The sequence below is a fragment of the Camarhynchus parvulus genome, chromosome 5 (genome assembly GCF_901933205.1).
Source record: "Camarhynchus parvulus chromosome 5, STF_HiC, whole genome shotgun sequence".
Lineage (NCBI taxonomy): Eukaryota > Metazoa > Chordata > Aves > Passeriformes > Thraupidae > Camarhynchus > Camarhynchus parvulus.
Genome location: NC_044575.1, coordinates 8,936,575 through 8,947,470, shown reverse-complemented (window position 1 = coordinate 8,947,470; position 10,896 = coordinate 8,936,575). Strand labels below are relative to the sequence as shown.

At 63.0% G+C, this 10,896-nt stretch overlaps 1 protein-coding gene across 1 annotated transcript; it reads right to left on the bottom strand.

Annotated features, from left to right (window-relative positions):
* Positions 1 to 301: 301 nt before the first annotated feature.
* On the bottom strand, positions 302 to 8,480 carry DTX4 (deltex E3 ubiquitin ligase 4). Its single transcript, XM_030949919.1, is given in 9 exon segments — positions 302 to 1,956; positions 2,205 to 2,294; positions 2,570 to 2,731; positions 3,402 to 3,554; positions 3,782 to 3,843; positions 3,952 to 4,113; positions 4,246 to 4,307; positions 5,140 to 5,857; positions 8,200 to 8,480. Coding segments are annotated over 9 exon segments (1,923 nt in total). The 5' UTR covers position 8,480; the 3' UTR covers positions 302 to 1,722.
* Positions 8,481 to 10,896: the final 2,416 nt, after the last annotated feature.

Sequence of the window (10,896 nt, the reverse complement as noted above, 5' to 3'; positions counted from 1 at the left end):
CTCCCCCCTCTCACCCAGAGGGTTTTGCATAGCTCCAGACAGGTATTGTCTGCACTGGGGAAAACCCAGGGCGTGCAGTGGAGGAGAAATCACACGGCTGAGAGCCACCCAAACAGGGGCGTGTGCTTGGGGAAAGAGGGTTTCTCCCTTGAGGTAGAAGATAACAACCCACGCTGAGGGCGGCTGGGCACAGATAGGTGCAAAGGGAAATCAGGGGGACTCGGGGTGCCTGGCCCTGCCCACAGCGCCCCTGGCTCGCCTGGCCACACAGATGACTGACAGAAGACAACGGAGAGGCCAGGCCGTGCAGGGACCGCCAGAGTCCCCTGCCATCCGCTTTATTGACCCCCAGCCCCTCCACGGGGTGGCCGCGGGGGTGACGGACCCTCCAGGCCACGGAGAGGAAAAACAGCAACGACAACAGAACGATGCACAGCAGGATGGGCCCCCCTCCCACCAGCAAAGAGGGCCAGGGAACCCCCAGCACCCGGCACAGGTGGCTCTGAGAGGCCCCATGAACCCCTGGTTTGGGATGGAAGGGACCCCACAGACTGTCATTCCTAACCCCTGCCCTGGGCAGGGACACCTTCCACCTGGGCTCTCCAAGGCCCAGTCACCTCAGGAGGCTGACAGGGACCCCCAGAGCCTTGGAACACACTTCCCCCACCCCCATCACCCACACTCTCCTACCCACACCACCCTCCTGGCCCAGCCCATGCCAACCCCTCACCAAGCACCTTCCCCTGCAGCCCTCCCCACGGCCTCTCTGGGGGCAGGAACGGGGACACTTCTTACCCCACCTGCACCTGGCCCCATGGGGACCCACAAGTGACAGCCCTCCCGTGGGGCAGAGCCCTGTCGGGGTGGGGGGCCCCACAGCCCCTGTCCCAACCCCAAGCACCACTGTGCCCAGCCCCAGCTCGGCTGCAGCACCACGTTCTCCCAGGCTGCCTCCCCAGATGCCCCCTATATGTACATATATACGACAAAACCCCAAAACACGAGGTATATAGAAATTCCAACGTGGGGACACCCCCATACGAACAGTTCAAGGAACCCACTGCAGGGGGGTGGGATGTCACTGTCCCCCCACACACACTTCCTACCACCCACCAGCCCCTCCCTGGCATGCAGAGGGACACGGGGACCCTGCAGGGCACAGCTCACACACAGCCAAGAGGAGCAGGGGGCAGGGCTGGGGGGAGCTGAGGCAGCCCAGGCCCCCCAACCTCCACAGACACAGGAGACCAGTGGGGAGGTGCCGGACAGAACGAACGGACAAACAAACGTCAGAGGGACGAGGCAGAGCAAGGGGGACTCCTGTGGCCCCAGCTCCCACCCCAAGCCAGGTCCCAGCCCCAGGTGGGTGGCAGGGGTGTTGGGTCAGGCTGGGACTGGCACAGATGAGGAGAGAGGGGAGCCTGGCACCCCTCAAGCCCTCAGCACAGTGACAGCGAGGACAGAACACCATCCAGAGGGGTGGCCAAGCCAGCCTGAAGCCCCACAGCTGTGTATGGGGATGTTCCTGCCCTGCAGGAGTGAAGGGGATGGCCAAAAGGACCTTCTCCCACATTCCCAGCCAGCCTGGGGCACTGCGTGGCTGCCACTGGGAGCAGGGGGCTCCAGGTGTGCCCTGAGAAGCCCCCAGGCAGGTATCTCCAGCAGCTTTATCCTGGTGGGTGCCGGCACAGGCAACCCTTTCCTTGCCTCCTCGCCACGGTCTCAGTCCTTCTCCTGTGCCAGGCTCTCCTCGGTGATGCCCTGGGCTGCCAGCTCAGCCAGGACATTGTCCAGGTAGTTGATGTCGGGGTAGCCGTGGCCAGTGAGGTTGGAGCCGAACTCTGTCTTGTGGTGGATCTCGTTCCAGATCACCGTGTCCGACTCGCCCGTGGTGCTGGAGGTCCCGATGGCAAAGATCAGGCGCCGGTCCCAGGCCACCAGCAGCAACTTCAGTACCTGTGGAGGCCAGGAATGGGGCAGGCAGCAAAGCAGGCAGGGCCATGTGGGCAGCCCACAGGCAAGGCCTCGTGGAGCATCCCAGTACAGCCTCCTGCCCCAGCCAGAACAGAGGGACCAGGCTGCTGAGCCTGCAGGGGAAGGTCACAGGGCTCCTGCAGAGCCTGCTGGATGGGCTGTGGGCAACACCTCCACCCACATTCCCCTGCTTAAGCCATGTTTGCTTGTCCCACCCGGGCACGCCTCACCTTCCTGCCCTTCTCGCTGTCTGGCAGGTAGCAGTGCCGGGGGAAGCCACGGGCCGTGAAGCTCTTCCCAGGGTTTGGATGCTCTGGTCCCTGTGATGTGGAGGGGAAAAAAAAACCCTTCTGGAGCTCAAAAGCAATCTCTGGGCACAGGGCAACTCCCCAAGCCTTGGTGGGCACTGATGGCCACCATCCCCCTGCCACCAAGCAGACAGGGACAGCACTTTCATGCAGATACACCCCAGACTTCCCACAACATCCTTATGGACAAGCAGCTCCTCAGCCAAGGCACGAGCTGCAGTGGGACCTGGGGGTGATACAGCTGTGACAAGGGCCGCCAGCCCCCCCAGGTGTCCCCCCAGACCCACCTGCACCCCCGGGGGGATGTTGTAGATGATGCGGATGGTTTTGCAGTCGGCGTGGCCGGGCAGCGCGTGGGGGATGATGTGATATTCCATCTTCCCGGGAGGCTGCGTCCCTGTCTTCACCCCATAGATGGTTTTGCAGGTGGGACACTGCAGACTCCCATCCTGAGAGTGGGAAAAAAGGGGACATGGTGAAACCAGTATCTCCAACACTGAGCCACGCCAGGCACGGAGTCCCTGAGCAGCACTGAACGTTGTTTTAATCGGGAAAAACATAATTTCAAAAACTCTCAGGAACCTGGGATAGAGCTGGGAGAATGCACTATCCAACTTCAACCAAAAACCTGAGGTCTGCCTTTCTCTGCCTCATCAGTTTTCCAGTCCTCATTGCTTTCCCTAGCTCTGAATTGGTGCTTTGTTTTGCTTTGTTTTTTCAAAGAGGGAAATATAAAAATATTGAAAATCTCCAAACAATGCATTTTCCAGGGAATGTCAAGCACGAGGGGTATTTGCAAAAACCCTCCCATGGTTGGAGAAGCACTGCCTGGCACCAAATTCCAGGTAGCTCTGCTCAAACATGCAGGGATCAAAGTCCACCCTGGCAAGGAAAACAAGCACAAAAATCTGGGCATAGTGGGGGAAACACACCCACACAACCCTGAGTTCTGATTTAGCAGTCCCCAAGTGCTTGCTGCTGATAAAAATTAAACTCTGAGTCAGGGTGGGAGCTCAGGAGTCCTCCAGGGCAGCCAGGCTGGAGCTCTGTCCCAGGGAGAGCTCGTGGAGCTCAGCAGAGGTGGCTGAGATGGGGGCCCCCGGGGCCGCAGGCTCTCACCTTGTTGCCGTTGTTGTACATGGCCACCAGGCAGTGGAGGTGGAAGACGTGGCTGCACTTGACCAGCTTCCCCACGAGGTCAGGCTTGATGGCTGGCTGGGGCCCCTTGTAGCCAGAGGGGGCAGAGAGGCGCTCCATGCAGATGGTGCAGTCCTGTGCCAGAGGGCGGACAGGATCAGAGGGACGGGCGCTGATGGCTGCCCTGCTCTCACCCTGGGACCGGCACCCAGCCCTGGGCTGGGCTGTCACCCTGCAGGGGCCGTGCACGCAGCACACAGCCGCTCTCTGGGGACAGGGCAGAGCCATACAGGGTGGCACTGCGTGTGTCCCCAGCCCCCCATCCCAAGGCAAAGCCCCTGGCACAGCCCTGCTGCTCGCACCTCATCTGGCGGATGCCGCACCTTCTGCAGGTATTTCTTCAGCACCTCCTCCGGGGTTTTACCTGTGGGAGAGCGAGGGTCAAAGGATGGGAGAAACCCACTGCCAGGGGCAGCAGAAGGGGTGGGGGGCACAGGGGAAGCAGGAAGGGCGGGAGGGACATCTCTCTTACCCTTCTTGGCCTGTTTCTTAGTGGTCTTGCGGCAGGAGTGGGAGATGCCGGGGATGGACTGGATCTCGCTCTTGCTGACGGGCGGGGGGTGCAGCACCAGCTTGGGGGGCCGGGTCAGGCACACGGGCAGCCCGGCTGCACTCATGAGGATCCCTGTGATCCCTGCACGAGGAGGGAACAAATGGCACTGAGGAAAACACCCTGAAACCCAGATGCACCCCAAAACCTGCCCCACTGGAGCTGTTTGTCCTTCCACCCTGGAAGACGCAGCACCTGCTGTGGCCCCATCCTCACCTGCCAGTGCTGGGTTGACGGGGCTGGAGCCAGTGAGGTTCTTCACAGGGACGGTGGGGACCCTGAGGGGAGCCAGCACAGACCACGTCAGGACAGGCAGGAGGCACCCACATCCCCACGGGGCCCAGGGGCCACACAACAGTTGCCTGAGCAACTGCACAGGCCCTGGCTGGAAAAAGAGAATCCCCCCCGATGGGGCAACGTGCCCCTCCCTGCCCCACCACCGCCTTTTCTCTGGCGCTTTAGAAACCCTGACTGCATCTCCATTCATGGCCCCTTTTTGTCACAGCTCCCCGGGCCAGTCTGTTGTTTCTTTTCCTCTTTTCTCCTACAGCCACGTCACTGCCACAGCTCTTTCACCCCTCCCCTTGGGGCTCTCTTCCATGGGAAAGTTTCCCGGCAGGTCAGGAGCAGAGGGAAGGGGGAGAATGGAGAGGGAGAGGAAAGGGGCCAGGCTGTGACAGAAGGCTGACGGCAGAGCCAGACAAAGGGGAGAAACAGACCCCATTAAATGTCCACCCCATCACAAAAAAATGTCTTTGGAGGGTGGGGGTCTGGAGGGACCCCTTCTCATGGGGCCTGAATGGCTTTTCTTTGGGCCTTTCGCAGTCCCCCACCCAACCCCTGACTCCAAGAGAAAGAGCAGCCTCAGCCTCTTCATTGAGATGCAGGAGCCACCCCACCCCTGCTCTGGTCCCCAGGCACCTGTGGGGAAGGCGAGGGGCCCAGCAGAACCCACTACCCTCCACGGGAGGCTGGGCACCACCGAGGGTCTCCTGCCACGCTCAGGGGTGACAGACCCCTGCAGTGAGGGCTGCAGCCCCTGCAGTGCCCTGAGGAGGGGGAAAAGTCTGTGCCGTCCCTTTCTCCAGCCCGGCACCCCGCGGGACTCACCCGGAGGCAATGAGCACGCGGGACTGGGCGATGGCCAGGCGCTGCAGGTGGCTGCGGTTCAGGGTGCCGAGGCTGGCCCGGGAGCCTTTGCCGCTGCCCGTGCCAGGAGGGCTGCCGGAGGCGCCGGCCGAGCTCAGGGCGGGCGTGCTGGCCGCCTCGCCGCGGCCCCTGCGCCGCCAGCGGCTTCAGCGAAGCCACGCACCGCAGCCACGCTGTCCGGTTCTGGGCCCCGCCGCGGGCACTGGGGGCTTGGGGCAGCCGGGCGCTTTGCGGGGCGGCCTTGCGGGGCTGCAGCGTGGAGGTGCCGGGGCCGGGCGGGCGGCGGCTTTGACGCTCATGACCAGCAGGCACTGGGGACACGTGCAGGCGTGGCACCGGCGGGCCGCCGCCGCCCCGGGGCTGGCCGGCCACGACTGCGACTTGGGCAGCGTGCCCGACACCAGCGGGTAGACCATGTCGAGGCGGCGGCGGACGCGGCGCTTGCGCTGGGTCTGCCGGTTGATCTGGCCCATGGTGGCGAAGTCGATGACGTAGCAGAAGCCGATGGCGCTCAGGTCCACCCAGGGGTGCTGCTTCTCGTAGGCGCGCTGGATGGTGATGCCAACGTCCATGTCGTAGGGCGTCCACGTGCCGCTGTCATTCTCCCACTCCCAGACGACGCCCTTGCCCGGCGCCGAGGACGGGTCGTAGTAGCTGCGCCGGACGGGCCGGATGGTGCCTGAGGGAGGGCGACAGATGCCATCAGACCCTGGTGCCAGCACCCACCCATGGGCAGGCAGTGAAACCACCCCGACTTGCCCTGCCGGTGCCATTCCACACAGGGACAGCACGGCTTTCCGGCTCTGCTCCTGTCCCCGCCCTGCCAGGGGACCCATGTGCCTCAGTTTCCCCAGAGGGCAGGGAGCTCCTACACCCCACAGCCTGGGGGTGCCTCCCCAGTGCAACTCGGCTGAAGGGAAGGGCAGATTTCACTCCCAGTGGCCCACAGGCCAAGCATGGAGCCACTCAGCCCTGATGGGGAAACACAGAACCACAAGCTTGGCTGCCCCAGCCTGCTCCCAGGGACCTCCCGCGGGAGCCTGATGAAATCAGGCATTAGGGCACCCGAGTCCTGCAGTGCCTGCCTCCCTCCCAGCTCTGGGCTGGAACAGGTGAATAAAAGATTTGAGGGGCAGCTCCGAGCCCCAAGCAGTGACACACAGGTCCTCATGCACGTAGGGGAGCGGGGCCCGTGCCAGCCCCACCATCTGCAGCTGCCAAACCGGCCCCAGTGAAAACCCCAACTGTGGCAACTGATTTTCCTCACAGGGAAAATCCCTGTGAGGCCAAGCTAAGGAGTTTGTACGGGGCCCTGTGCCCAACTCCCGCTGCCCCATCAGCAAACACTAGGAGTGGGATGAGAGCACAAAGCCCCAAGGCTTTGTGCCTTGCATGCTTATTTTGGCTAGGTGTTTCCTTTCCCACCACTCCCAACCAACTAGGATGCATTCGAAGCACGGACACAAATTTTGGGAACTCCTACAATGAGGAGAAAGGCTTCCTCTTTGGGATGTCTCACAGCAGGGCAGGGCTGGGTGTGCATGGTACTGGGGTCGCATCCTGAGCGTGTCACTAATGCCCAGAGGTGTCTGGTAACAGGTGGGACAAGCACCACTGCCTCCAGGTCCTTCTGCAGATCCCCATGGCTCAGCCCAGCGTGAGGAACAAGAAAGCACTCAAAGAGAAGCAATAACAAGTCTGCTGCTTCGGCTTTTCACCACGTGTCCTGCAAAGCCTCCAAGAATTTCAGTCCCTTCTCACCCCCACCTCCCCGCGGAGAACAGCCGCCACCGCAGGTCCCGCAGGGACACGAGTGGGATAAGAAGGAAAAGGTGTTTATCAGCACCCTGCCAAAGGGGCATGGGGTGCAGCTACACCCCAGCCAAGCCAAGCCACCCGCCCTGTCCTGCCAAGGGGCACCCGGGGCAGAAAAGCCGAGGGGAGCGGGGCAGTGATTTATCCTAATCTGGCGGCGGCATGAGGCATCTGGCGGTCCCCAGGCAGCAGTGTGGGAATGCTGTGTGTTCCCCCAGCCCCTCGCCGCCAGCCGGCCTCCCATTCAACAGGGGAAGAAAGGGAACAATAGCTATTCAGGGCCTGCCAGGGTCGCGACCCCCCCAAATCAGAGCTGTTTAATGACCCAAAATACCAACATCCCCAGCAACCCAGGGAGAGACAGAACAATCTCCCTTTCAGTCCTCCACCCTGGGTAACAATAGCCCTCAGAAGCTGGCCCCCAGCCACCCTGCTCGCAGAGGTCCCTTGTCCCCACACCCACGGGCAGGGGAGGGTCGCCGCCAGCCCCCAGGGCTGCTGGGGAAAGAGGGACAAAGGAGGGTGTCTGCCGCTCTGCTGCACCCCAGGGACAAAGCACACTGGCCATCACGGGGGTGTTGGAGATCACAACCCCCCATGCTAATGCCCTGCCGTGGGTGCTTGTGCCCCACATCCCAGACAACCCCAGGAGGTGGGGGACAGCGAGCCCCATCACGCTGGGGACCCATCCACCTGCCCGTGCCCTCCCCGAGCATCCCTGCACCTGCTTGTGTCCCTGCCCTGGGGCTGCCATCCCCCCGGGATGCAGGATCTGTCACCCAAGTGCCATTCAGCTCTAGGTCGATGGCGGCTCAGATCTGGCACAGAGGGAGCCGGGCACGGCCCTGGAAGGGTGTGCAGGAGACGAGCTCTCCTGAAGGGAGAAGGATGGGGTGGGTGCAACAGGGCCCTGCAGCAGCGAGGAGGGCGGGCAGCACGACCCCGGGGGGGACCAGGGATGCACGGGCAGGATGGGCAGCGAGGGCAGGGCGAGGACCTGCGGATCAGGTGGGAGGACAGGGGCGAGCTGGCATCGCGGTGGGATCGGGCACGGCGGGGCCCGGCAGTGCCGCTCGGTGCAGCCCCGCACGGCCCCGGAGCGGGGGGCACCGGGACCCCCCCCGCCCGCCCGCCCGGCCGTACCGCCGCGCGGGGGCCGCTGCGGGCGGGAGCGCCGAGCGCGGCCGGGCCGCGGGGCCGACTCACCGGTGTCCTGGCGGAACTGGTGCATGGACTGCAGGTCGATGATGTAGGGCGCCAGGCGGCTGTCGGCCTGGCCCAGCACCACGCTGCCGCCCGCCCGCGGCCCGGCGCGGGCCACCGCCTCGATGTGGTGGCTGACGGCCGGGCTGTAGGGCCGCCAGCGCCCGTGCTCGTTCAGCCATTCCCACACCACCACGGCCGAGGCCAGCAGCATGGCTCCGCCGCCCCCGGCCGCGGCCCCGGCTGGCTGCGCCGCTGCCGCCCGCCCCGGCGGCTCTCGCATGCTCGGCGCGGCGCAGGGCTCTGCCCGCCCCCGCCCGGGGCCGGAGCCGCGCACGGCCGGGCCGCCCCTCGCTCGCCCCTGCGCGCACCCGCGGCGCCGCTCCCGGCCCGCTCCGCCCGGCCCCGCCCGCACCGAGCGCCCCGGGCCGGGGGCGGCACCGCGCCACGTCAGCGCGCCCCGCCCCGGTGGCACCGAGCGACCCGCGGCGGGCGAGGGACCCGTCCCGCCACTGTGCCGGTACCCCCATCCCGCACCCTGGCACCTCCCGCTGTCCCCGTATCCCTGTCCTGCATGCCCGGTCCCCACTGTCCCCGTATCCCTGTCCTGCATGCCCGGTCTCCACTGTCCCCGTATCCCTGTCCTGCATCCCGGGTCCCCAATGTCCCCGTATCCCTGTCCTGCATGCCCGGTCCCCACTGCCCCCGTATCCCTGTTCTGCATCCCGTGTCTCCACTGTCCCCGTACCCGCACCCTGCTCCCCTGGGAACCCTCCCAATGCCGCTGTACCCCCACTCTGCAGCCCCCCCGTACTCCTAACCAGGTGTGCAGCCTGGGGGGCCCCTGGTGTGCACCCATCCTTGTGGGGACCCCCCAGTCGCTGCCTGCCAGCAGTGACTCGGGGTGCTGGCGGGTCACAGGGAAACTGCTCCATGTGCTGTGTCATAGAAATGTGGTCCAAGAGCTTCTTCAGGAAGTGGCCCCCTGAGCTGCTCTTGCCTGTGACCCATGACACACAAAAATTGTTTCAAAGCCCAAAATTGCCTCATGTCTGAGGGACACGTGGGCTGTAACCCCAGCTCCTGCACCCCAGCTCTCCCAGCTGCCTGGCTGCCCCTGCTGTGACGTGCACACTCCTGTGCAACTCTCAGACCAGAGCAGCCAGTGCTGGCCCTTCTCCGGAGGCCAGAAAAACATTCCTGAGCTTGTTCTTCCACGGAGCCCCATAAGCAGCTTCCCGGGACAGCCCTGAATGACAGGATATTGGTGACAGACTGGTCTCACCTCCTTTTGTGCTCCTGTGCTCAGACACACCTAACACTGATTTCCTTGTATATGAAACACCTGGACTTTCCTGATTCGGGAGAAATGTACAAATTGCCCCTGTGCCCCAGGTTTGGCAGCGCAGGAAATCCCCCAGTCCACGGTCCACCTCAGCTTGGAGGCAGCTCATCCCCAGGCAGGTGGTGAAGCTCCTCTCTGGACAAACCTGTTTCCCAGGCACTGCCCATGCTGCTCAGTGCCTGCCAGTGGCGCTCGTGGTGAGAAACCATAAGACAAGATCCAAAAGAAAGGGAAAAACGAAGGGAATGAAAAGGGGGAACAGGTGGGGACTGACTGCGGTGATGCCAGCTGGCGGGCGCTGTGGTGAGAGAGGATGAGGTGAACCACAAAAGTTCTCCTTTTTCCAGCTCACACTTGGATATACACATGGGGCTACGCTCGAGGCACATTTTCCTGCAAGAAGGGAGGTCTCCTGGCCCTTCCCAGGAAAGCAGCACAGCCACAGAGAGCCACTCCTCTGGCTTTTCACCTGTTCCTTTGAGGCAGACAAGTGCAGCCAAGGCTAGGACGGGGGAAACCCGGGGAAATCCTTTCCACTGACTCAGACAGGAGGAAAAGGCTTTCCTGCTATTAAGAAAGGAAAGTGTTGGTGAATATCCACCCACCTCAGCTCCAGCTCAGGATCAAGAAGTCAGAAGCCAGCACTGCAACACTGGTGTGGGACTGTGGGTAAAGCAGTGGGACCAGCACAGTGGAATCCCACCGGCCTCTGGGCAAGGAGCAAATCCATTCTCACCCAGCACCAAGGCCTGAGGTCAGGGAGCAGCCTCAGCCAGCTCAAAACCTTTTCAACCCCACAAAGTATGCCCAGCCACACGTTAAGCCCTAAAAACATTTATTATTTTGAAATTAAACACGTCCATGGGTTGCTTTTGGCGGCCCCATCCCTGCTGCAATTCGGGAGTGCACCCCTCCCTCCCTCCCCCCACTCCCAGTTCCCTGTTCCCACCAGCACTACAAATCCCTTCTCTCTTCCCAAAGCACAAAGCTGGATGGTTTTGGTGGGTCCTCAGTTTGCAGGGGGCCATTGCAGGGGTCCTCAGCAGCATTAACCACGTGGGTACAACTGTCCTCCCCTCAAACTCCTAATTTCTGATTGCAAAATGAATAGCTTCGTTTGCCTTCAGCCACTTGGATCAACTTCACTTCAATCCATGGCAGAGCAAATCCAAGGGCCTCCTGGCACCACGGGAGCTCAGCTGTCGGGCGCCCTTGTCCTCGCCAAATCACTTCACTGGTGATTCCCTCAGGGCTGCAGCTGAAAAACAGCATTAAACCCCAGCCAGCTCAGACGTCACCGCCTCTGCACGGCATGGCAGGGGCTGGCTGGCAGGGAAAGGCCCAGAGCTGGAGCC